Source organism: Mauremys mutica, chromosome 6 (assembly GCF_020497125.1).
Source record: "Mauremys mutica isolate MM-2020 ecotype Southern chromosome 6, ASM2049712v1, whole genome shotgun sequence".
NCBI lineage: Eukaryota > Metazoa > Chordata > Testudines > Geoemydidae > Mauremys > Mauremys mutica.
This window is the reverse complement of record NC_059077.1, coordinates 123,814,451-123,841,321: the sequence shown is the minus strand read 5'-3', so window position 1 is coordinate 123,841,321 and position 26,871 is coordinate 123,814,451. Positions and strand designations below refer to the sequence as shown.

The 26,871-nt window shown below is 46.8% G+C and overlaps 1 protein-coding gene across 1 annotated transcript in view; it reads left to right on the top strand.

The window, feature by feature from the left end:
* LOC123372271 (phospholipid-transporting ATPase ABCA1) overlaps positions 1–26,871 on the top strand; it is a 156,097-nt gene that overhangs the window by 122,769 nt on the left and 6,457 nt on the right. The window contains exons 24-45 of the mRNA XM_045020273.1: positions 154–226; positions 748–950; positions 2,984–3,032; positions 4,622–4,735; positions 6,234–6,382; positions 6,523–6,647; positions 7,154–7,252; positions 8,819–9,008; positions 9,159–9,253; positions 10,245–10,277; positions 12,205–12,310; positions 13,405–13,479; positions 14,087–14,256; positions 14,984–15,161; positions 19,501–19,616; positions 19,709–19,853; positions 20,715–20,838; positions 21,646–21,775; positions 22,650–22,770; positions 23,406–23,468; positions 24,098–24,204; positions 24,861–25,002. Of these exons, the coding sequence (XP_044876208.1) occupies positions 154–226; positions 748–950; positions 2,984–3,032; positions 4,622–4,735; positions 6,234–6,382; positions 6,523–6,647; positions 7,154–7,252; positions 8,819–9,008; positions 9,159–9,253; positions 10,245–10,277; positions 12,205–12,310; positions 13,405–13,479; positions 14,087–14,256; positions 14,984–15,161; positions 19,501–19,616; positions 19,709–19,853; positions 20,715–20,838; positions 21,646–21,775; positions 22,650–22,770; positions 23,406–23,468; positions 24,098–24,204; positions 24,861–25,002 (2,607 nt within the window). The remainder of the gene's footprint in view (positions 1–153; positions 227–747; positions 951–2,983; positions 3,033–4,621; positions 4,736–6,233; positions 6,383–6,522; positions 6,648–7,153; positions 7,253–8,818; positions 9,009–9,158; positions 9,254–10,244; positions 10,278–12,204; positions 12,311–13,404; positions 13,480–14,086; positions 14,257–14,983; positions 15,162–19,500; positions 19,617–19,708; positions 19,854–20,714; positions 20,839–21,645; positions 21,776–22,649; positions 22,771–23,405; positions 23,469–24,097; positions 24,205–24,860; positions 25,003–26,871) is intronic.

The window sequence follows — 26,871 nt, the reverse complement described above, 5'->3', positions numbered from 1 at the left end:
AATAAACAACATTAAGATCCTTTGTGCTATAGCCCCTTCCTAGAGCATCCGGATTGCTGGGCCTCTCTGGATGGTGTTATAAGGAGAGTGCAGCATATAGCTGGCTGGCTTTTGATGCAATTAACATATGTTCATCCTTTCTTATGTACCTAGGACGACAGTGTCTCCCAGAGCAGCTCAGATGCTGGGCTTGGCAGTGACCATGAAAGTGACACCTTGACAGTAGGTAAGGACTGAAAAAGGCACGCATGAGATTGAATCTCATCACTGTGGTCTTGAGCAACTCACTTAACCTCTCTGCTTCTGTTCCTCCATCTGTAAAATCAGGATAACAGCACTGACCTATCTGGGATTTTGAGGAACATTTAATACTTGCAAAGCATAATGAATGCAAAGTGCTGAATAGTATGAAATTTCACCTAATGATCAAATGAGACCAGAATTTAAGGGCTATCAAAGCCGATGTACTTGCCAATATGTTAGCACTGCACAGAGTACGCTCGTGTAGAGTGGCTTGCAGGGCTGTTGCTTGTATTTGGTTTTCAAAGGTCCTCAGAAATGCTGCAAATAGTAATAGCTGCTGGGATCTGCAGCTAGGACTTAGCTCCATAGAAGTCGATCCTTCAGTGGGTTGTGTTTTACCCCAACTGAGGATGTCCCCCAGCAAGATTCCTGAGTCTCTGCAGTCTTTGTTACCGGTGACTCACAGAGTAACAGGGCAGGCATCTTGTATTTTGGTTCCTCCAGACGTCTCTGTTATCTCCAACCTCATTATGAAGCACGTTCCTGAGGCCAGGCTGGTAGAGGAGATTGGCCATGAGTTAACCTACGTCTTGCCGTATGAAGCTGCAAGAGAGGGAGCTTTTGTGGAGCTGTTCCATGAGATCGACGACCGTCTCTCTGACCTGGGCATCTCAAGTTACGGCATCTCAGAGACTACCCTGGAGGAAGTATGTGAGCTGAAGCTGATCTGATGCCTTAAACAATGCCAAACAAATAATTGCAGACCCCAGGGAAAAATCCCCTGTATATCCATGGGAAGCCTGTCTACCAGGGAACTGGTCTGGCCCTGAGTTCATAACCCACAGAAGTGTGAAAAGAATTCTCTCCTCCTGCCCAATTTAAGTGTGCCCACAAGGGAAACGTGCATTAAAAATTGAGGGCCAGGTCCTCAGCTGGTGTGAGTGGGCACAGCTCTGTTATAGACAGTAGAGCTCCCCATTTTCACCAGCTGGGGGTCTGGCCCAAACTATTTTCTAACCATCAGGTTTTAACTTACCTTGTCAAGTACTTTCAGACATCTCGGGGCTGCTGTAAGTGCACCTGGTTCCAAGAGTCTCCATGGGGCCATTCCAAGCAGCCAGGGATTGCTGGATTTCAGCAACATTTTGGTCATGTCCCCTACTCAGACTCTCCTTCACCTAGGGATTCCACTTTCACTAGGGCACACTGGCTTTCCTGTAGCTTTGCGTCACCAGAGCAGCACAAGGAGCCTGTCCCCTTGAAGCCCTGTCTATTGTATTCTCCAACACCTTCTGAAACACATTTGGCATCATGATTTCCTCTTTAACTGGTTGGAGGAAAACCTGATTCTTCCAGCAGCTTCTAGAACATTGTTGTCTTCTGTGTTTGAAAATTTGGCCCTTCCTGTATAGGAAACCACAGCAGAAAGCATATCCCATCACAGCTGGGAATGTTGTTACTTCTTGATTAGAAGGCAGGTGGACTTCCACCCAGGGCCGGCTCCAGACCCCAGCGCGCCAAGCAGGCGCGTGGGGCGGCATTTTGCCGGCAGGGCGGCATTTGGCTCCGGCGGACCTGCTGCAGTCATGCCTGCGGGAGGTCCACCAGAGCCCCGGGACAAGCGGACCTGCCGCAGGCATGACTGCGGAGGGTCCCCTCTTCCCGCGGCTCCGCTCGAGCTCCCGCAGGCATGACTGCAGCGGGTGCGCTGGTCTCGCGGCTCAGACGGAGCTCCCGCAGGCATGCCTGCAAATGCTCCACCGGAGCCATGGGACCGTCCGCAGCCACTTCTGCCCCGGCTGCGGGACCGGGGAAGGGCGACGCGAGCGGCGCGGCACGCCGCCCTGCTTGGGGCGGCGGATTTTCTAGAGCCGCCCCTGCTTCCACCGGTCTAATACCAAGCCTCGTATGTGCATCCTCATTGGAAAGGGATGAAGGTTACAATAAGTGCTTACTCTGCATCATGCTTCTGTATTGTTAATGGCTGCTCCATCCTGTGAATAGTACTCAGATAAAAAATGTCCCATGCCATTCTTAGCTGGAGCTAAAAGAACATGTGTTCTGTTCCTCTCCCCTGCAAAAAATAACTGTCCCAACCTCAGCAATAAAAATCATAGGGCTGCATTGGGCTGCCAAGTCCTCAGGTGTCACACTGGTTATGTTCTACGTTGCTCTAGGCCAGTGGCTCTGAAGTTTTCCAGACTACTGTACCCCTTTAAAGAGGCTGGTTTGTCTTGTGTACCCGCAAGTTTCACCTCACTTAAAAATTTATAAAATCAGACATAAAAATCAGACCAAAAAAGTGTCACAGCCATACTATTACTGACAAATGGCTGACTTTCTCATTTTTACCATATAATTATAAAATAAATCAACTGGAATATAAATATTGTACTTACATTTCAGTATATATAGTATACAGAGCAGTATAAAATCATTGACTATGAAATTTTACTTTGTACTATCTTTTCTAGTGCTTTTTATGTAGCCTGTTGTAAAACTAGGCAAATATCTAGATGAGTTGATGTACCCCCTGGAAGACCTCTGAGTACCCCCAGGGGTACACGTACCCCTGGTTGAGAACCACTGCTCTAGGCAAGGGATATTCCATATAGCCCCTCATGCTGAAATGATGCATTCTGTACTGGAATCATTGGACCTCCCATGTTACATCAAACAGCACATTATTGCTGTGTTAGACCACTTCTAATTTTCTTTTTAACCTCTCTTTGCCTGTCAGATCTTTCTCAAAGTGGCTGAAGATACTGGGGTGGATGCAGAGACCTCAGGTTAGTGCAGTAGTTTCAGGGCTGCATTGTCAAAGGAGGTTCTATCTGTACAGCTTTGCACGTAGGATTTACATGCATCATCCCTTATGCACACAACTGATAGGGGGGAGGAATAGCTCAGTGGTTTGAGCAGTGGCCTGTTAAACCCAGGGTTGTGAGTTCAATCCTTGAGGGGACCATTTAGGGATCTGGGGCAAAAATCTGTCTGGGGATTGGTCCTGCTTTGAGCAGGGGGTTGGACTAGATACTACCTGATGTCCCTTCCAACCCTGATATTCTATGACAGAGGGTTAAATTCTCAACTGATAAAAATTCCCATTCAAGGAATTAAGCCATTGGGCAAGTAGAATCAGTCATCTAGTGAAGGGGTAGGCAACCTATGGCACACATGCCAAAGGCAGCACTCAAGCTGCTTTTCAGTAGCACTCACACTGCCCAGGTCCTGGCCACCAGTCCAGGGGACTCTGCATTTTAATTTAATTTTAAATAAAGCTGCTTAAACATTTTTAAAACGTTATTTACTTTACATACAACAGTAGTTTAGTTATATATTATAGACTTATAGAAAGAGATCTTCTAAAAATGTTAAAATGTATTACCGGCACACGACACCTTAAATTAGAGTGAATAAATGAAGACTCGGCACATCACTGCTGAAAGGCTGCCAACCCCATGTCTAGTGGTTAGAGCAAGGGGGTGTAATTTAGCAGATAAGAGTTCTGTTTCCCACTTTGCCACTTACACACTCTGTAGTTTTGGACAAATCTGTTGACCTCTCTGGGTGTCAATTTTTCCATCTGTAAAATGATGGTTCTTGCCCTGGTGTAGAAGCCACAAGTGAAAAATGCTACACAAATTATTTTCAAAATCAGAAACTGGAACACTTTTGTGGTGACTTTTTTAAAGCCACAAAATAGCCATACAAAAATGTCATTATTGAGTGTCAAGACACATGCACATATTTCTTGGAATGGAGGATTTTTTCCAGTAACTTAGTGTCTGAATGAGTTCATCATGAAACATTGAATAAGTGTCATTAAATAAGTTTCCGAGCAAATAAGTTTCTGAGCAAGTGTCTATGTTCAGTTGACTTTTCTTTTCACTCCACATGCTGCTCTTCGCACCACAAATTTGTTCCAATAGTCTCTTTGTTCCTGGGAGAAACAGAGCAAATTCTGTTTGATGTAACAATACATCTTGAATTAACATTTTAGGATTACCCTCCCGCCCCCCACATTTTAATTGATAAATGGAAAACCAGGACATCTGAAGTGCCCTTAAAAGTAAGTTCCTTGGACACCATGTGAAAAACTGGCTCATGGGTTCACTTTACACATCAATGCAAAGGTGTGTGGTGGTTTTTCCCAGCTCTGGTGCTAATTCAGCAGCAGCTTAGAGGCAGTCCACAGCTGTTCAGTCTGCATATGGGAACTTCTTAAAAGTTGAAAGCAAATATTCAGTGAAGATTTCTATACAGTAGCTTGCTGGTAACACTTCAGTTCCCAGTGCTTGGGGCTTATAGAAGAATAGGGTTGTTCATTGTCTTTGTTAACTTGAGCAAATCAGCTAACATGTGCTGTCCTCTTCAGATGGCACATTACCTGCAAGAAGGAACAGGCGTGTGTTTGGAGACAGGCAGAGCTGCCTTCATCCATTCACGGAAGATGATGCTTTCGACCCTAATGATTCAGACATAGATCCAGGTAAAGATGGAAGGAACTGTAGTGCAATAATCTCAACTCTGTCTGTCTGTGCATCATTACTAATCTACAGTTCTAAAATATTAATGTTTTAAAGAAATGTGTTCATTGTCCATGTTCTTGGGTGAATCACAATGCAAGAAATACTAAATTTTATGAGGGCATTGAAACAAACTAACCAGCACACCTTTGAAGAGTTTTGGATGCTATTTAAATTCCTTCCAGCAAATGTCCTATTAGTTTCTCCTGCATTTGTTGAAGTGTGTTAGAATTCCTGACATACTTAACCTTGGATGCTCCATCCTCATGCAGGATGTTTATTAATCTCTACTTCCCTGTATGGGCCAAGGCAAGAGGAACAGGTTTGTTTATGCATCAGCACTAGAGATCCCAACTCATTCTAGGGCCCTGCAGAAGCTAATGTGTGAATATGCATGAAACAGTCTGTCCAAAGGGGACAGATTAAGGGCCTGACCCAAAACCCATTAAGTCAAATGGGAGCTTTTTCAGCGATTTCCGTGGACACTGCGTCAGGTCATTTTATAGTATAGAGGTGCCCCTAGTGACATCTAGACTATGGAAATGTAACCTAGCCACAATAACTCAAGCAGGGGCTTTCTATGTCCAGATGTTGCTGGATCTCAGCTGCTATATCAACATTCCCCTGCCCTTTGAGATGCATCTACCCTTCCCTAAGGCCAAGTTAATACTCTTATTCCTCAGGATAAATATATAAAGCACCTGCCTTATGGGACACCTTATCATGAAAGGCGGACCTGGGCTAAAAAGTTCCACTCTAGAGTGGAACTTTCCCCCGTGTTTGGGAATGTTCAGAGCTGGCATTTCCGGGCTGGCCCAACTCTGCTTCCGAGAGGGGTTTAATGAACAGAGTATAGACCAGGGGTTCTCAAACTTCATTGCACCATGACCCCCTTCTGACAACAAAAATTACTGCCCAGGGAGGGGGAGGAGAGCAAAGCCCAAGCCCCATCACTCTGGGCAGGGGGGTCAAAGCTGAAGCTCCAGGCCTTCGGCCTCTAGTCAGGGGGCCTGGAACCTGAGCAGTGGAGCTCCGGCTTCAGCCCTAGAGCCCAGCAAGTCTAAGCCAGCCCTGGCAACCCCATTCAAAGGGGTCATGACCCACAGTTTGAGAACCGCTGGTATAGACGGTAAGGCTGAGGTTTCCAACAGTGCCTAGCAGATCTGGCTGCCCAGTTCCCTTTGGAAATGAATGGCAGCCAGATCTGAAGGTACTCTGGAAAGGTAGTCTCAGCCTCAGTGATGCAGACAGATAAACACTTAGATGCATATTCATGAGAGATCATTTCCCCTTGCCCTACTGCACACCATAGTGCTCAGAGCGAGTCTAGGAGACATGGTGGTAAGAACATGGGCAGCCACCAGGGTCCGGTCTGCACAAGCAGGAGCAGCCTCTGAAGGAGAAGGAAATCTGCTTTTGTTTGTTTGTGGGTGAGAGTCCTGTATCATTTGTTGTCAGCAGAATCCAGAGAGACAGACCTGCTCAGTGGGATGGATGGCAAAGGGTCCTACCAGATGAAGGGCTGGAAGCTCATCCGGCAGCAGTTCGTAGCTCTACTGTGGAAGAGGCTGCTCATTGCCAAGCGCAGCAGGAAGGGTTTCTTCGCCCAGGTGAGACCAGGCAGCAACTCCTGCAGAAGTCACCGAAACATGGCCCAATTCTACCAGTGTTTCCGAGTGGCTCTGGGCGGCTGATGCCTGTGGGGATGCTTCTTTTAAAGGTGGCTCTGCCGCCTCCCTTGTGATTTCAGATCGTACTGCCTGCCGTGTTTGTGTGCATTGCTCTCATGTTCAGCCTGATTGTACCTCCCTTCGGGAAATACCCCAGCCTGGAACTGCAGCCCTGGATGTACGAGGAGCAGTATACCTTTATCAGGTACCTTGCAAATGACCAGAAAACATTCAATAGGCGTCTTTAGGACTGGTTCTGCTTTCTCTATTCACCATTACGGTCTCATCACCTCACAGTTTGCATTTGTGTGTGTAGCTCCAAAGTACAGGGTAAAGAAAAGACACCATTTTGCCTGTTTGTAGCTTTAACAAGGCAAGCTCCCAATAAGAGTGAGTTTGAATGGTAGGAGGAATATAATACTATTTGGCACTTTTCTTCCTCAGATCTCAATTCACTTTGTTCTCAGATGCTAAGTCACACAAAAAAGAAGCTAAAAGTATCCCAAACTCTTTCCAAATGTTACAGTACTTTTCGTATGTCTGTGTGTGAGAGAGAGAGAGAGAGAGAGAAACACACATGCCACAAAGGAAACTTTCCACCCAGTTCCTTTTCCTCCCGTCTTACCTGTGTCTCTGCCCTGCCGTGTTGCTGGCTTTGCTGCACATGCCTTATCTTGGTGCCCTGAATGTGTCTCTTTGATGCGCCCATAGCAATGATGCGCCAGACGATGCAGGCACTCAGAAGCTTATGAACACTCTTCTCAATGAACCCGGCTTTGGGACCCGTTGTGTGGAAGGACATTCCATTCCGTAAGTAGAATCTGAGCAAGGGCAGGCACAAGGGGTAGCTCTGTCATTTCTAAGCCACTTCACGTTGCTGCTGCTTTGAGGGACTGGTGGATGCTGTTAATGGGTGTCACATAACTCACAGCTGCTATTGCCACCAGCCTCAGAATCAGCTTTCAGGGTTGTAACATCAATGTGATGGGTGTGGTGTTTGTATTATTGCAATGGCAGTGGTTAATTAGAAGCAGCTGTAGTGATCATCTTAGGGAAATATCAAGCAGAAGGCCTGATCCCAGTGGCCTGGACTCATATGAACGCTCTTCCTTCAGAGGTGCAGGCCCCTTGCCTCCTATGTTGTATGAAAGTATTCATTTGTGATTGCATCTTTTGTTGGCACTGTCACTCAGGATAAGCCAGGGTTGCAGGCTCAGGCCCTACCTTTTCCTTCCCCTTGCTCACTGAGAGTATTGACCCAGACTTGAGTGGGAGCTACTCAATCCGCAGGGCAGAACGGAGCACACAGGGGTGCAGGTGTGTACTGTGAAAATGACCTCTTTCCTTCTCTCTTCAAGAACCTGCCCCCCGGGGGTTCCCAGGCCATTGCTAGTGCTCCGTGCAGGCAGCATGCTGGGAACTGCCATTGACCAGGATAGAGACGTAAGGGTGTTCCCCAAGTTACTAGCAGTGAGGATTTGGCTTTGAAAAGAAAAGCCAAACTGGCCATATGGCCATGTATCGTTGGCTTGGTCTAGTTATTTTGCTCCCACAGTTCTCTGCTTCATGTTCTGTAGGATTTCTTTGTGTGTGTGGCTTCCACAAGTGTGCTTTCATGGCTAGCAGGCAGGATGGGAGGCCTGGAGACAGGCCTCTGCCACGGACGTGCTGAATGGCTTTGGGCAAGTCATTTATGGCCAGATTGTGCATGGAAGGAAGGCACAAAGGAGAACCCTCCCCATTCCCCCGCTCCACCAACCCTTGTGTGATCTGTATACAGGCCCAGAACTGAAGTCACTGCCCCAAACTGGGTAGGGAGGTGATGGGCCATAGCTCCTTGCCCCACACATCAGGCAGTGGGGTAGGCCGGTTGGTTGAGGGGGAATTATCTGCACCTGCAAAGTTGTGCAGTAGCAGGCGCACTTGCCCTGCAGGAATGGGAGCTCCGAGACATTCTGCCTCTTGGTGCTACCCTGGGGCAGTGCAGCTCCATGCTCACTCCAAAGGCCCAGCCAAGCCCCTACACATCGCTGTGTGGCGGCGTCCCCCCGCCACAAAGTGGCTCTATTGGGGGTTGTGAGGCACTTGAAACTCCCCAGAAAGGGATGATAATGGTGGGATTCTCCACAGTGCCTGGCGTTGGCCTGACTCTGCTCCCATTGATGTTAATGAGAGCCTTCCCTTTGCCTTCCACAGGCGCCAGGCTAGGTCAATGGAAGTTTGACTGTTGATTTCAGTGGGAGCAGAGCTAGGCCCAAGCTGAGCACTTCGGAAAACTCCCTCTGTGCGTTGACCAGCATTGATTATTTACATACTTTTGCAAACTGACCTGTCTTTATAAAAAGTTGCATTTGCCTTGGCTCTGGCCTCATGCAGAGACACTCCTTGCCTGGTCAGAGAGGATGAATGGACCACCGCCTCTGTCCCCGACACGGTCCTGGACATCTTCCTGAATGGCAACTGGACCATGGAGAACCCCTCCCCAGCCTGCGAATGCAGCAATGAGAAGATCAAGAAAATGCTCCCTGTGTGCCCTCCTGGTGCAGGGGGGCTGCCTCCTCCACAGGTAGGAGAGATCCCAGCTGTTCTGTATCCCCAGAGCAGCACGGGGATGTGTGTAGAGAATGGGCGGCTGGGTTGGGTCTTTGCGGGGGCTATGCATGAAGCCGAGGAAAACATACTCGATTCCAAGTCTCTGCTTTTCCCATGGCACCAGAGAGAACAGAACACTGGTGACATCCTGCAGAACCTGACGGGCCGGAACATATCGGACTATCTGGTGAAGACCTACGCACAGATCATTGGGAAAAGGTGCCTATTACACACATTGTTCCCTAGTGATTGCTGCTACCCCTATGCAGAGACTTGTGCACCACATAACTCCCATGGGGTGAATCTGACCCGTGGAGAGCTTTAAACTCTGGGCCGTCTGCAGAGTTGAGACTATGGGAGGCTCAGTGAGTCTAATTTGCGCTTTCTCCTGGCCCACCCCAGTTTAGGCCCTTTTAGACCCACCAGTGCATAGCTAATAGCCCCTTCCCGATCGTCTTGGAGGGACTAATGCAAAGTCAGTGAGAGTCTTTCCATTGACTTCAGTGGGCTTTGGATCAGACCCTAAGTTTCAAACTCACTTTGATTGTTCTCTCAATGGCTGGTGCAAGTCAGCAGGAAGTATTTCTAGCAACGTATTCAACTAGCTGAAATGTTTCTTCCTGGAGTAAAACACGAGGCTTTTAAAAACGTGGTCTGAAACTGCTGGGTCCCTTCCTGTTTTAGATTTATAGACTACAGGGCCAGAAGGGACCATTGTGATCATCTAGCCTGACCTCCTGTGTAACACAGGCCAGAGAACTTCCCCAAAATAATCCCAGAGCAAAGCTTTTAGAAAAACACCCACTCTTGATTTAAAACTTGTCAGTGATGGAGAATCCACCACGACCCTGGGTAAGTTTTGTAAGCAGCTTCCCATTTTCCCATTCTTTTGTGATGCAAAGGCAGCATGTTGGCCATGAATCCAGCAATGGGCTCAGCCCAAAACTTCAGCCAAGTTCAGAAGTGTCTCTGACTCCAGTTCCAGCTCAGGTCCCTCTCTGCTTTATCCCATGGGCCAAGGCAGTGTAGTGCAGTGAGCCCGGGAGCTGCTATATCAATGTCGGGTGACACAACTGAACTCCCTGGAGTTACACAAAGCATTAATGCACTTCTGTTTCACTATAGTCTGTGTCTATATGGCTGGAGGGTAGGTCTGATTGATGGCCCATCTCATAAATAACAGGCTTGTTTCTTCTCTTTGCCTTCCCAGTTTAAGGAACAAGATCTCGGTGAATGAGTTCAGGTAAGTTACTGTCCTTTCTTTAGGTAGCTTGGGGCTCATTAACCGATTGAGTACCATGCTCGGTGGGCTGCTGTCCGGTCAAGTTTGCCCCTAAACGTAATCTTTGCAAAACAAAGCTTTTTTCAAAATCTAAACCCACTGGAAATATTTCAATGAGACGATTGTTTTTAGCATTGCACTAGAAATAGTATCCGCAATTACTGAGCCTTTCCCTAATCACCGCACTTCGTGAGCAAACTGAAAGAGCCAAGGGTCCAATCCTGCAAATACTGTCTGCCTACTACGCCTGCTACCGTGAGTAGTTCCAGTTAGCAGGATGCTCATTAGCAAGCCCTTGCAGGATCAGGCCCTTAGATTGGTTACAATCAATTGCGCCATCCTAAGAGGGGCGGGAGCACTGTGGGGGAGCGTTGCTCTCAGAGAGAGGACCCCACTCTGCTGTTAGCAGTGGAATGGCAGCTGCTTCTCCGTCTTGCTTCCCCTTGCTTTAACCCCTGCGTGATTAAAGGACAGCAAGCTGAAAGGTTGGGCTGCGGTGTGGAAAGGCCACAGGTTAGCTTTGTAAACAGTCAGATCTAATTTTGTTGGGGGGAATTAACCAGAAATCTAGCACAGCTCCTGGGAGGAATAAGCCTGAATGTCCTGTGGTCACCTTATGAGAGCTCAGCGAGTTGGAGTCCTGTTTGGTTCAGCACCTGCTGTTATGAGAGTTCAGGCATGTCTCACTGCTGTGGGCTGTGTGGACATCCTATTGAATGGAAGCGTAACACAAAAATTTTAACTTCAAGTTGTCACTGAAGGCCTAAACTTGAGGTATTAGATCCCAGCACAGAGCAGCAAGCTAAAAGCCACAGGCGATGAAAAAGGGCCTTTTACGGAGGACACTGTAGAGTCAACTTCTTGTCAACTCTTGGAAATTGGCCATCCTGATTATCACTGCAAAAGTGGTTTTTTCCTGCTGATAATACCCACTGTAGAGGAGCGGACTCACCCCTGCAGCGCCTCCTGCTGGTCTCTCAGGGAATTAGCTCAATTCCAGCTCCGGAGCACCCTCTGCAGGCCAGTGATCTGCCTGTCCTCTGACCCCCATGTTCCTCCCTGGACCCGGTGCCCTTTTACCTGGGATGCTGCCCCCTGGCAGTAACCCCTCAGTCTTAGGGTCTCCCCTCCCTGGGAAACCCCCACTCAGTATTCCCACCTTGCCTCAGTATTTGGCTACTGCCAGTCATTGTCTAGCCCCACGCCCTGGGGCAGACTGCACTATCAGCCACTCATCGCTGGCAAGGTTGGGTTTGGACCTGCTGCCTTGGCCTACCCCTGGGCTGCCCTCTGCAACCCCCAGTACCTGTTAGCCCTTCGCTAGGCCGCAGCCTGGGGCTTTCCAGGCTGGAGCTCCCCAGCTCCTCTGCCTTTCCCCAGCCCTGCTTCACTCAAGTACCCTACAAACAGAGAGAGACTCATGTCTTCCCCTGGCTTCTCTGCCTTTATAGAGCCAGCTGAGTCTGTTTGGGGGTGTGCCCCAGCTGCAGCCACTTCCCCCAATCAGCCCAGCCTAAAAGCTGCTTTCTCCAGCCACAGCCCCCTCCCAGGGTTGTTTTTAACCCTTCAGGGCAGGAGCAGGGGTCCACCCCACTACACCCACCTTAACTGATTACTCTCATTAGAGTTAGTGTGGCAACATCCATTGTTTCATGTTCTCTGTGTGTGTGTGTGTGTGTGTGTGTGTGTGTGTGTGCTGTATTTTCCACTGCATGAATCCGATGAAGTGGATTTTAGCCCACGAAAGCTTATGCTTAAATAAATGTGTTCGTCTCTAAGGTGCCACAAGTACTCCTGTTCTTTTTGCTGATACAGACTAACACAGCTACCACTCTGAAAACTGTAGAGTCAGTCTGTGCTTCACTGTCTTGTCTGTCTGTGCTTTCAGGTATGGTGGGTTTTCAGTGGGTGCCAGCAGTTCCCTCCTGCTTCCTCCCAGTGATGAAGTCAGTGATGCCATCAAGCAAGTGAAGAAAATCTTGGAGGTAGCCAAGGTGAAGAGCAATTTCATATGGGCTCAGAATGGGCTGATGTCCTAGTACCCCCCTGGGGGTGGGAGGGAGTGTGGCCAGCAGGGATTTAGACCTTTGGGTCTAAAAATATGAGTTTCCTCTGCTTGAGCTAAAGGACAATGTGCTGAGCTACATTATGCTAGCATGGGTTGTAATATAACTGCATTTGTGGGCGGAGTCGTCATTGTTCACATTCAGAAGAACCATTTAGTAACTGCAGTCTCAGAATACCTGATCATATAAACCCAAAGTGGAGTCAGGAAGCTGACTTAAAGAGGACTAAGTCCTGAGGTCCTTATTCTGATTTTACTCCTTTTTCACTCCAGTAAGCTTCCATTGATGTCAGTGGAAGTCAGTGACCCCAGTTACTATCGGCTAGCACAGCTCAGAATCTCAGAGAGCAGGGAGTAGGTTCGGTGTTGCACTAACCACAACATGAGAACTGGGGGAAAAAATCAAGCCTGATATTCTCATTCATTCTGGCCTCTCTATGCCACTCTGCTGTTACAGAGCAGCCAGATAGCAGCTGGATCTAGCTAGCTCAGAGCTCCCCTACTCTCAGATGGCACAGAACAGGAGTAGAGGGCCCCTATGCCCCATCCAGCCCGATTGCCACTTGCTGTAAATTAGAGCAGCCTCTCAGCTGCTCTAACCTGTGCCAGGGAAGTGCAAATTGCTTCAGAGAATCAGTGAGCCTTGCCCCACCCCTCTGCACTTAATGGATCTTGGCACAGGAAGGAATCTAGGCTATTGATTTTCTTGAGAGGGCAAGTATTTGTGACAGTGTCTCTGAGAGCTGCTATAATAGGAAAGTTCTGTGTGGGATTGTGCTGGTTAGTTGCTTCCACACAAAAGACAGTTCTGGAGTTCCCTTGGGCTTTCTCAACTTCCTGCCCGCTTTGGAGTCATCCCAGAATAGTGAGGGATTCTGAGCCCTGGGACTGCAGTTTAGGGGGAGTATGAGGCTGGGGCACCTTCCCATTCCACAATCTGTGGCAAAGCAAACAGTATAAGTAAGGTATCCGCTGCACTGTCTATAATGAATGACGCAAATGTGCTTTGTGTGCTGTTCACAGGGGAGTTCTGGAGATCAGTTTCTTCACAGCTTAGGAAGCTTCATGAAAGGGATGGACACAAAAAACAACGTGAAGGTAAATCCTGCCCACCCACTGCTGTGCCTGATATTCAAAGCCAGAACCTTGCATTTTAAACCCCAGCTCTGCTTCTAATCGGCAATGCCCTAGCGGTCTGTATGCAGCATGTGTTCAGAACAGGGGGCACTGCGCCCGAATCATTTGCCAACATCCCTGTGTGGGATTTTCCAGGAGAGAGTGGCCTCTTGGACCCCAGTCCAAAGCCCACTGACTCCAAAGGGTCTTGGAAATCGGTAGATCGTGGCACTTACCTGCTCCCAGCATAGGAACCATAGATTGTGCTTTCCCAGTGCACACGGGCCATATGCCTCCATTCACCCATGCTTAGGATCTCATGAACATCCCAGGTTCCTCATTTGAACTGAAGTGATGCTACCACCTTTATTCAGGAGACCAGGGGGCATATAATTGCCCTTGTCAAACTGTACATTGTGCCACTGAGGTGACTGACTAGTTTGCAAAAAGGCAGGAAGAATCAGTACATCTTCCCACCACCACCCAAGTGGCTGTAGACCTCTGAACCCCTTGGCTATGGACATGGGGGATCCTGTAGAATGGTAGGCATGGCTGGCAACCCTATTGATGCTGGCATGTTGCTTTTCAGGTTTGGTTCAATAACAAAGGCTGGCATGCCATTGGCTCCTTCCTGAATGTGATCAACAATGCCATCCTCCGGGCCAACCTTCAGGACGGCGAGAATCCCAGCACCTACGGGATCACCGCGTTCAACCACCCGCTCAACCTCACCAAGCAGCAGCTCTCCGAGGTCGCCCTGTACGTCCTAGTATGAACATTATCCGCAGCCTGCTGGAGACGAGGGGCTACAGGGAATGGAAGGGAGGGGAGAAGAAAGTGCCTTGGAATTAAGGAAGCTGCAAGAAATGAGTGTTGGGGGAGGGGAGCGGGTAAATAAAATAACGAGGATACCTTAGTTATTCAAAAGCCAGCAGACCAGAGCCAAGCTGGATTAACATGGCCAGTTGTAGTCACCAGCTGAGGATCTGGCCAGGGATTTTGCAGCACTCTAGGCTGAGGTTTCCAAAACCACCTATGGGAATTTTATCTCCAATTCCCATTACATTAATGGGACTTGGGTATCCAAATCCCCTAAGCAGCTTTGCAAATCTCAGTCTCTGACTCTCCCAACTGCATTATACTGAAGCTTGTTAACGCTAGAAAAGTGCTAGGCAGAGGTTTGCTCTCGTGTGCCAGTATCCTACACACACAAATCTTTGGTGGAGTAAAGATCAGACGTAAATCCATACATTTTCCCTTGTGGTTAGACACATGTGAAAGACCTCTCATCATTATCCGGCCTAACAATGCCCTTTCAATGAACATACTTGCAACAGAGGGCCCACTTCTACCACCTGTATTCCCATTGTGTGGTGAGGGTGGCAAAATTGGGCTCCAATCAGGTTATGGTGCTAACGTGCACTGGCATGGTATGGAGGGAGATTCTGGCAATAATTTATCACCACTCTGATTTCCCTTTGCCCAGGATGACCACGTCGGTGGACGTTTTAGTCTCCATCTGTGTGATCTTCGCCATGTCCTTCGTCCCAGCCAGCTTTGTGGTTTTCTTGATCCAGGAGCGGGTCAGCAAGGCCAAGCACCTGCAGTTCATCAGTGGAGTGAAACCGGTGATCTACTGGCTGGCTAACTTCGTCTGGGATATGGTAAGATTGCCTCACAGAAGCTCATCCTTTAGAGCAGGTTACAATGTGTATAATGCCCATCGCTGTAAAACTAAGGCCAGCTTGTGACGGTTAGGCCCAGGCCTGCTGTGGAGGCAGTGCAGAGACGCAAAGGCACTCCGTCTTCATTGCAGAGCTCGCTGGGATGAAGCGTGTGTGCTCTTCTACATGTCCTAACGGGATGCATGTGATGAATGTTCTGACAAGCTGCTCCTGCCCCTGCTCCACCCACCTGGCTGTCCTGCCAGCACAGCTGACCATCCCTGGTACAAGCTGGTGCGGTTACGGAGTTCTGGCTGGGCTGAATTTGGCCCTTGTGCATGTGTGTGCACACAGACATGTGCATATGGTCACACACCTACTGAAAGGGCAAGGTGAACTCCCACTTTCAGGGGAATTTACTGACATTAGCTAGTGCTGAAGAGTCTACGGTGTGATCAGGGCACTGCGCTGGGACTCAGCAGTCCTGGGTTTGATTCCCAGCTCTGCTGCTGGTTGGCCTGTTCTGTGACCTTGGGCAAGTCACTTCCCCTTTCCACACCTCTGTTTCCCTTCCCACCTTTTATCTTGTCTTTTAATGTATTGCTAGCTCTTCAGCATGTCCAGAGCCAGCACAACAGGGCCCCTTATGTGAAAAACCTCCCATCAGTATCTGACTACTGTAATACAAATAATTGTGACAGTAATGAACACCTTGACTTATTCCTCTTCATTTATTTTAACATCTGGGCACTCCGATTCACCCTAGGACGAGTACACAGTACGTTTCCGGTACTGGACTAAGGAAGATGTGGAGTGGCTGGCAAGCTCTCCAATCACCATGTATAATGTGCTAGCTTATTTTCTGAGCAGATAGCATCATCGTTTTCAATTCTATTCCCATATTTTTACCGTTTTCCTCCATTTCATAGAATCATAGAATATTGGGGTTGGAAAGGACCTCAGGAGGTCACCTAGTCCAACCCCCTGCTCAAAGCAGGACCAAACCCAACTAAATCATCCCAGCCAGGGCTTTGTCAAGCCTGACCTTAAAAACCTCTAAGGAAGGAGGTTCCACCACCTCCCTAGGTAACGCATTCCAGTGCTTCACCACCCTCCTAGTGAAAAAGTTTTTTCCTAATGTCCAACCTTAACCTCCCTCACTGCAACTTGAGACCAGTACTCCTTGTTCTGTTATTTGGTACCACTGAAAACACTCTAGCTCCATCTTCTTTGGAACCCCCTTTCAGGTAGTTGAAAGCAGCTATCAAATCCCCCCTCATTCTTCTCTTTTGCAGACTAAATAATCCCAGTTCCCTCAGCCTCTCCTCGTAAGTCATGTGCTCCAGCCCCCTAATCATTTTTGTTGCCCTCCGCTGGACTCTCTCCAATTTATCCACATCCTTCTTGTAGTGTGGGGCCCAAAACTGGACACAGTACTCCAGATGAGGCCTCACCAATGCCGAATAGAGGGGAATGATCACGTCCCTCGATCTGCTGGCAATGCTCCTACTTACACAGCCCAAAATGCCGTTAGCCTTCTTGGCAACAAGGGCACACTGTTGACTCAGATCCAGCTTCTCGTCCACTGTAACCCCTAGGTCCGTTTCTGCAGAACTGCTGCCCAGCCATTCGGTCCCTAGTCTGTAGCAGTGCATGGGATTCTTCCGTCCTAAGTGCAGGACTCTGCACTTGTCCTTGTTGAACCTCATCAGATTTCTTTTGGCCCAATACTCTAATTAATCTAAGTCCCTCTGTATCTTATCCCTACCCTCCAGCGTATCTACCACTCCTCCCATCTTAGTGTCATCTGCAAACTTGCTGAGAGTGCAATCCATGCCATCCTCCAGATCATTAATGAAGATATTGAACAAAAACAAATTTAGAGCATTAAGATGCCTTTAATAACATAAGAACGACCATACTGGGTCAGACCAAAGGTCCATCTAGCCCAGTATCCTGTCTACCGACAGTGGCCAATGCCTGGTGCCCAAGAGGGAGTGAACCTAACAGGTAATGATCAAGTGATCTCTCTCCTGCCATCCATCTCCACCCTCTGACAAACAGAGGCTAGGGACACCATTCTTATCCATCCTGGCTAATAGCCATTAATGGATTTAACCTCCATGAATTTATCCAGTTCTCTTTTAAACCCTGTTATAGTCCTAACCTTCACAACCTCCTCAGGCAAGGAGTTCCACAAGTTGACTGTGCGCTGTGTGAAGAAAACTTCCTTTTATTTGTTTTAAACCTGCTGCCCATTAATTTCATTTGGTAGCCCCTAGTTCTTGTATTATGGGAAAAAGTAAACAACTATTCTTTATCTACTTTCTCCACATCACTCATGAATTTATATACCTCTATCATATCCCCCCTTAGTCTCCTCTGTTCCAACCTGAAAAGTCCTAGCCTCTTTAATCTCTCCTCATATGGGACCCATTCCAAACCCCTAATCATTTTAGTTGCCTTTCTCTGAACCTTTTCTAGTGCCAGTATATCTTTTTTTAGATGAGGAGACCACATCTGTACGCAGTATTCAAGATGTGGGTGTACCATCGATTTATATAAGGGCAAAAAGATACTCTCTGTCTTATTCTCTATCCCCTTTTTAATGATTCCTAACATCCTGTTTGCTTTTTTGACCGCCTCTGCACACTGCATGGACGTCTTCAGAGAACTATCCACGATGACTCCAAGATCTTTTTCCTGATTCGTCGAAGCTAAATTACCCCCCATCATATTGTATGTATAGTTGGGGTTATTTTTTCCAATGTGCATTATTTGACATTTATCCACATTAAATTTCATTTGCCATTTTGTTGCCTAGTCACTTAGTTTTGTGAGATCTTTTTGAAGATCTTCACAGTCTGCTTTGGTCTTAACTATCTTGAGCAATTTAGTATCATCTGCAAACTTTGCCACCTCACTGTTTACCCCTTTCTCCAGATCATTTATGAATAAATTGAATAGGATTGGTCCTAGGATTGACCCTTGGGGAACACCACTGGATCCTCCTTGTCCACATGTTTGTTGACCCCTTCAAAGAACTCTAATAGTTTAGTAAGACACGATTTCCCTTTACAGAAACCATGTTGACTTTTGCCCAACAATTTATGTTCTTCTACGTGTCTGACAATTTTATTCTTTACTATTGTTTCAACTAATTTGCCCAGTACCGACGTTAGACTTACTGGTCTGTAACTGCCAGGATCACCTCTAGAGCCCTTTTTAAATATTGGCATTACATTAGCTATCTTCCAGTCATTGGGTACATAAGCTGATTTTAAAGGACAGGTTACAAACCATAGTTAATAGTTCCGCAACTTCACATTTGAGTTCTTTCATAACTCTTGGGTGAATGCCATCTGGTCCCGGTGACTTGTTACTGTTAAATTTATCAATTAATTCCAAAATCTCCTATAGTGACACTTCAATCTGTGACAATTCCTCAGATTTGTCACCTACAAAAGCCAGCTCAGGTTTGGGAATCTCCCTAATATCCTCAGCCGTGAAGACTGAAGCAAAGAATCCATTTAGTTTCTCCGCAATGACTTTATCATCTTTAAGCGCTCCTTTTGTATTTCGGTCGTCAAGGGGCCCCACTGGTTGTTTAGCAGGCTTCCTGCTTCTGATGTACTTAAAAAACATTTTGTTATTACCTTTTGAGTTTTTGGCTAGCCGTTCTTCAAACCCGTCTTTGGCTTTTCTTATTACATTTTTACACTTAATTTGGCAGTGTTTATGCGCCTTTCTATTTACCTCAGTAGGATTTGACTTCCACCTTTTAAAAGATGCCTTTTTATCTCTCACTGCTTCTTTTACATGGTTGTTAAGCCACGGTGGCTCTTTTTTAGTTCTTTTACTGTGTTTCTTAATTTGGGGTATACATTTAAGTTCGGCCTCTATCATGGTGTCTTTGAAAAGCGTCCATGCAGCTTTCAGGTATTTCACTTTAGTCACTGTACCTTTTAATTTCTGTTTAACTAACCCCCTCATTTTTGCATAGTTCCCCTTTTTGAAATTAAATGCCATAGTGTTGGGCTGTTGAGATGTTCTTCCCACCACAGGGATGTTAAATGTTATTATATTATGGTCACTATTTCCAAGCGGTCCTGTTATACTTACTTCTTGGACCAGCTCCTGCGCTCCACTCAGGACCAAATCAAGAGTTGTCTCTCCCCTTGTGGGTTCCCGTACCAGCTGCTCCATGAAGCAGTCATTTAAAGTATCGAGAAATTTTGTCTCTGCATTTCGTCCTGAGGTGACATGTTCCCAGTCAATATGGGGATAAAATTTGATTTTATTTTTCAAGTAACCTGGAGCTATTTCTTCCTCCTCCCAGTGCAACTACATAGTTCCAGCCACCTTGGTCATCATCATCTTCATCTGCTTCCAACAGAAGTCCTACGTGTCCTCTTCCAACCTGCCCGCGCTGGCCCTTCTCCTCCTGCTCTATGGGTAAGTTGCACCTCTCGAGGAGATCTGTGAGGCCCCAGTGGACTGTGTGCTCTGAATGAGCATGTCTTACACTGTGTCTTTCTGCTTACCAGGTGGTCTATAACACCACTCATGTACCCAGCTTCCTTTGTGTTCAAGATCCCCAGCACAGCCTACGTGGTGCTGACCAGTGTGAATCTCTTCATTGGCATAAATGGCAGCGTGGCCACTTTCGTCCTCGAGCTCTTCACCAACAATGTATGTTCCCAGTGATGCGTCGCTGACCACCCCACTGCTTTACATTGCCCTTAGGAACTGGCGAGTGCCCGGTGTCCATTCTGTATCCCCTGGTGTTCAGGGGAGTGGTAGGGAAGGCTAGGTCAGAATAGGGAATGGTGGAGCAAGTGAGGCATGTTGCCCAGAAGACCCCAGTTCAACAAGGTATGTAAGCATGTGTATAACTTTAAGCACAAGAGTAGCCCCTTTGACATCAGCGGCACTAGTCACGTGCTTATGTACCTTGCTGAAAGGGGCTTACAACTCTTCAGCTGTTTCAAATCGATAGTCAAAGGGAAAGAAGCTGTGCAGAGAAGCTAAGCTCTGTATTCACTTGGAGGTGGGAATGAAAGCTGAGATAAGAATACCAGTCCCCTGCCCTCTGGAGACCTGGGGGAATGGGATATCCCATGCCTGCTTGGCATTAGTTCAGCTGATGGTAATCTGTGACTATTATGGGTGCTGAGACAGTGCATGGCAACCCCACCTCTCTGCCATTCCCTGACCCCAGCCCTATTTGTTCACCTCAAGCATATTATCTAAATCTTGGACTGTGAGCTCTCTGGGCCAGACTATCTTTGTGATGTTGGTACATACAGTGCTTAGCACCATGGGGTCCTGAGGCACAATTATAATCATGTCCAGAGGGTTCCCCCATTATTTGTCAGGTTTGTTTGTCTAATCCTTGCTGTCAGAGGTTGGGGGTGGAGTGGTTGTGTCTACCCACTGGGAAGCAAATTCACAGGACAGTCACCCTCAGCAAGCTAAACCTCCCTGCTTTTTGGTTCTCACCCTGCGAAGCTGCTCAGGTGGCTGATTTGTGCTTGGCTTTTGTTCCATTAGAAGTTGAACAACATCAATGAAATCCTGAAGTCTGTGTTCCTCATCTTCCCCCACTTCTGCCTGGGGCGCGGACTGATCGACATGGTGAAAAATCAGGCCATGGCCGATGCTTTGGAAAGGTTTGGTAAGTGACCTCACACAATGCGGGATCCATAACGTCAGCTGGACATCTAGGGCATGAGCCTGGGAGGTGCTGACCGCCTTCCACTCCCATTGAACTCATCAAGAACTGAGGGCCCTTGGCTCACAGGGCCTGGCAGGATTAGTGCCTAGCTAACAGTAGTGAAAACAGTACAGAGGTCTGCTCTGAACTGGCCAGAGCCTGTAGATATCCCGTCTGATTCCTTACCAGGACTAGCGAGCAAATGGTTCTCAGCTGTTAGGGAGCTTGAGTTATTAGGGAGTCCGTTGATTCTTTAAAAATACAAAAATGTAGTTGTATGAAATGCAGCATCAAGTTGAGAGGAAGGATGGTCGTGTGGTTCAGGGACTGGGGCTGCGAGTCAGAAGGGCGGGGTTCAACTCCTGACATCACCACAGACTTTCTGTGCTCTTGGGCAAGTCCCTTCATCTCCCTGTGACTCAGTTCCCCCTCTGTAAAATGGGGATAATGCTTCCTTTCACTGTCTTGTCTGTTTAGATTGTAAGCTCTTCAAGGTAGAGCCTGTTTTAATACTATAGCTATGTGCAGCACCTAGCACAATGAACATCTGAATATCACTATTAGAAAAGTACTACGTGCACAAGCCAAAACTGGGTCACCGCATGATCTTATTATCTTTGTCTTCTCTTTCCCCTTAGTATCACCCTCTCATTGCATCTTGTCTAAAATTAGTTTGTAAGCTCTCTCCGGGCAAGAGCCTTTCATCTTTGTATCAGTCTCTCCAGCCGCTGTGCAAAGCTGACTATGTGCTTTGGCTTTTCCAAACAGGCGAGAACCGTTTTGTGTCCCCTCTGTCCTGGGATCTGGTGGGACGGAACCTCTTTGCCATGGCTGTGGAAGGGGCAGTCTTCTTCCTTATCACAGTGCTCATCCAATACAGGTTCTTCATCAAACCGAGGTAAGCTTGCTCTGCACCATGCTTCAGTGTTGTGGGCTGGTGCGTGGGGTGGGAAGATGCACAGAAGCCTGAGGTGTGCTCTTGGCTCAGTGGCAGATAGGATTCAGCTGGCCCGGTCATACTACAAAAGACCCATGCTACAACTTAGACAATCAGCGAGGTCAAATCACAGTTAGCAACCTTGTGTTAATGATGATGCTTGTGCAGCCAGCCATTGTACCACCTCATTGTCAATTCACAGTGGGAAATTATTGTGCAGCCAGACCCTGTATGTCGTTTTTCCATTTACCTGAGTGGCAGCAGGAATGGGCCCAAAGTTTGCATCACTAGTACAATTTTAAAATTCTAGTGCAAACCCATCTCCCTGTGTACCCCAAGCCAATCAAAGCAGCCTGAGAAAAGCTGTGGGAGGCATCTCGAAGAAAGAACATTTTGGTCCTTGGCAATATTTTGAACTTGAGTTGGTGTGAAACTGGTTTTGTCTGGAGGACGCTATGTGAACAGCAATAATCAGTAGCCCAAGAGTGTGCTGGAGGCCTTAGGAGTCATGTGCCTGGATTTAAGATTTATAGAATCTCTGACACCAAACAGATCAGCATTCACTATGGGTGAAGTTCCCCTGCATACACAGGGTCAGCACATGGCCTGTGCACTGAAGCCTCGCTTTGAAGGCCTACGTGGGAGGGAAGCAGCTTGCTAGCCTCCTGCACAGGGCTGAATTGCAAACCCAGAAGAGCTTCCCCAGGTGTGTTCTGTTTGGATGCTGGTGCATGATTGACACCTGTCTCACCCTCTCTGTCTTTCATTTGTAATGCATTCACCTTGGATGTTTTCTTCTTTTCCTTTTCACATGTTGACTTGTTCCCCTTCGAAGGCCTGTCAGTGCCAAGTTGCCTTCTGTGAATGATGAGGACGAGGATGTGACGAGGGAGAGGCAGAGGATAATTAGTGGCGGTGGACAGAGTGACATCCTTGAAATCAAAGAGCTGACCAAGGTGAGAGAGAGAGAGGGCTGCTCATGCTTACCTAGATAGGTTGGGGCTGGGGCAGTCCCTCACCAGTACCACACAGCTTACCCAGGACCTGATCCAGAGCCCACGGGAGTCAAGGGTAAGACTCTCACTGATTTCAGTGGACTTTGAGTCAGGGCCCAGATACATTCTATTCACAGGCTTAAAAGGCAGTTCACTTCCATCAGGTAAAATGTGTTTGATGTCAGCAGTGCGTCTGCATCCAGAAATGCATGCATCTCTGGCACAAGTCTCGCATGTCTGGGGCACTGTCTGACACATTACAGTTTCTTCCCCAATCAGGTACTGGGCCAGACCCTCCAATGAAATCAACAGAACTATGCCAATTATCCCTAGCCGAGGATCTGGCCCTGTATGCCTGAGTGCAGACCCCAGAATGAGCTCCCCTGACTATCTCGACCACCAGTCACCTCCGGGAGTATGGCTAGTATGATTTGATCCTGTCCCACTGAAGTCCAATGAGAATTTAGCCATCAAGTCCAAGGGGATCAGGACTGGAGCCTTAAGGATGTCTTGGGAAGTATGTGGGGCTCAGATTCTCTCTCTTCTCCTAACCTCCCACATTGGTCATTCTCATAAATTTTATTTCCTGGTTTCAGATTTATAGAATGAAGAGAAAACCGGCTGTTGACCGGATCTGTGTTGGAATCCCTCCTGGGGAGGTAATGTCCAATTTGTCATCTAGATCTGTGTTTGTTTTTACTGAACTATTTAGGAGCAGTAGAAGGAAAGAGTAGGATAAGAACTGAAATCCTTGAGGTTTTCATTGTAATGAAGAGGAGACATGGTCTTGTGCTTAAGACAATTCCCTGCGCTGCCACAGACTCTGGATGTGACCTTGGACAAATCACTAAATCCCTCAGGATAACAAGGATAATCGCACTCTTGGACCTCACTGGGGGTGGCAGGATAAATACATTAGTGTTTGGTATGCAGTCTGAGGCTATTCCTCTAGATAAAATGCTTTTGTTCCCTTCTCCCTTCCAATTGATTTCAGTTGGAAATAAAAGTTCAGAAACTTCCTATGAAAATGTGGTATTACACTGAAGAGCAGCTGTCAGAATGGGCGGAGCCAGAGTTAGTCTGTCTTGCTAATTCCAGATCAAATTTGCTCATGTTTATACATAAAAAAAATATTTTTTTTCCTATAGACCCTCACTCTCACCCTGAGCTCTGAGAGTCCAGGGACTTCTTCCTGCCTTATGCCTGTCATTGTCAGTAATAAAAGATTCTGCAGGCCAAATCATGCACTCAAATACACATGGGCTCATCTGCTCTTTAATGTTTTCAGTGCTTTGGCCTCCTGGGAGTGAATGGCGCTGGCAAGTCATCAACTTTCAAGATGCTAACTGGAGATACAGATGTGACGGGAGGAGAAGCTTATCTGAAGGGAAACAGGTGAGAAGAAGACACTTCCCTCTGCTTTACACCAAAGAAAATCCTCTGCTTCTCTCCTTCCTGTGTGCTCAAATTCCCAAGCAATGTAACTCCACTGACTTTGCTAGACTGGCCCCTGCTTGCACCAGGGCTAAACCTGCCTCACTTTAAACATGTGCTCTGCTGAGTCAAGGTCATAGGGTAACATTTTCAAATGTACCTAAATCCCAAGTCACTTTTCAAAATGGGGCTTGGGGCTTGTCCACGCAACAAGTTAACTGTGCAGCAAGCCACAGTATGAAACTCCAGCACATCAGCTTGCTGCACAGTAAGGCCCCGTGTGGACACTGCTCGAGCACAGTCAAAGTTGCCTTCCTGCTGGCACTCCAGGACTTTCACTGTGCTGTAGCAGTCCTGCTTGCCACGCAATAACTTGCCACATAGACATGCCCATAGGGTCTTAAGTTACACAGGAATTTTTGACAATGGTACCCATCGTGATTAACAGTCACATTTTAAAAGAAATTACTGTGACCCCGAATTGCTTTTGGGATCCATTTACAGCTTTGCCTAAGCCACTGGTGTTTGATACTTCCAGATCCCTGTTCTGTGTTCCCTACCTGAAAAGGCAATGGATGTTGCACAACCCTAACTATGGATCTTCTCTTGCTTTACAGTATCTTGTCTAATATCCAAGGAGTCCATCAGAACATGGGCTATTGCCCTCAGTTTGATGCTATTAATGAGCTGCTGACAGGGAGAGAACATCTGGAGTTCTTTGCACTTTTACGGGGTGTTCCTGAGAAAGAGGTCTGCCAGGTACGCAAAACAGAAATCACAGACCCTGGCTGAACTGTTTACACATTTTTGCTGGCATGCATTCCACTGCCCACTTTAATCCGTCGGTTTGGACAGGATAGTGAAATTCTCATCTGCTGTATTTTTTCAGTACCAAACAAGGGAGGGATAGCTCAGTGATTTGAGCATTGGCCAACTAAACCCAGGGTTGTGAGTTCAGTCCCTGAGGGGGCCACTTAGGGATATGGGGCAAAAATCTGTTGGATGATTTAATTGGGGATTGGTCCTGCTTTGAGCAGAGGGTTGGACTAGATGAGGTCCCTTCCAACCCTGATATTCTAAGTGTTCTACTCGTTCACTCCTACCTAGGACAACTATGTCCTGCCCAGAGCAGCTGATGTTACCAATAAATCTGGGTTTCAAGTCAGTTAAACCCTCCCCAGGCTTTTCCTATTGGTCACCATTACTCCTAGACTGATCTGTTGCTTTAAGGAATGCTTATTTAGGGACAAATGGTGGAATCCTTATTCCTGTTGCTGATCATTTACTCTGAGGAGTAGTCCCATAGAGTTCATTGGGAATAAATGCTCACCAATTTAAGGGCTTCCCAGTCTGGCCACTCATAGTTTATAGAGACTACATTTTCATTATTTGAACACTGACATTTGGGTGTTCCCAGTGCTGAAGCAGTTATTCAGGCCATTGGTACTATCAACTATCTGTATCAACTTACTCCCTCTCTGCTGTTGATTTCTCATGCTGTCAGTAACGTGCACCATCTACATCCCAGATGTGGTAGATATTAATAGAATGCTGGTCTGGAAATACTAATAGGCCATATCTGTGTAAAGGAGCTGTGCCCGTTTACAGCAGCTGAGGATCTTCCCCAATCAGGTTAAGGGCCTTCAGCTGCAGTGGTAGTATGTAGTAACTGCAAGCACCTTGAGGAATGAGCGCACAATGAGTCATGTTACTGCAAGCCCTAGGAAACAGTAGCTTGCCACCAAGTGAATTGGCACTGAGCATTATCCAAAGAGAGTGCTGTATAACTGGATCTATTTTTATTGGGGCCATTAAGCGATTTAAAAAATTCATTGCGCTGTTAAACAATAGAATACCATTTATTTTAAATATTTTTGGATATTTTCTACATTTTCAAATATATTAATATAAATTACAGTACAGAATACAAAATGTACAGTGCTCACTTTATATTTATTTTTATTACAAATATATGCACTGTAAAAAAACCAAAATAAATAGTATTTTTCAATTCGCCTCATACAAATACTGTAGCACAATCTCTTTACCATGAAAGTTGAACTTACAAATCTAGAATTATGTACAAAGATAACTGCATTCAAAATTAAAACAATGTAAAACTTTAGTGCCTACAAGTCCACTCAGTCCTACTTCTTGGTCAGCCAATCACTCAGACAAACAAGGTTGGTTACAATTTGCAGGAGATAATGCTGCCTGATTCTTGTTTACAAAGTCACCTGAAAGTGAGAACAGGCATTCACATGGCACTGTTGTAGCTGGTTGATTTTCTTTTTTAGTGGTTCGGGTTCTGTAGTTTCCACATTAGAGTGTTGCTTTTTTAAGACTTCTGAAAGCATGCTCCACACCTCATCCCTCTCAGATTTTGGATGGCACTTCAGATTCTTAAACCTTGGGTCAAATGCTGTAGCTATTTTTTAGAAATCTCACATCAATAACTTCTTTGCATTTTGTCGACTCTGCAGTGAAAGTGTTCTTAAAACAAACACGTGCTGGGTCATCATCCAAGACTTCTATAACATGAAATATACGGCAGAATGCAGGTAAAACAGAGCAGGAGACATACAGTTCTCCCCCCAAGGAGTTCAGTCACAAATTTAATTGACACAT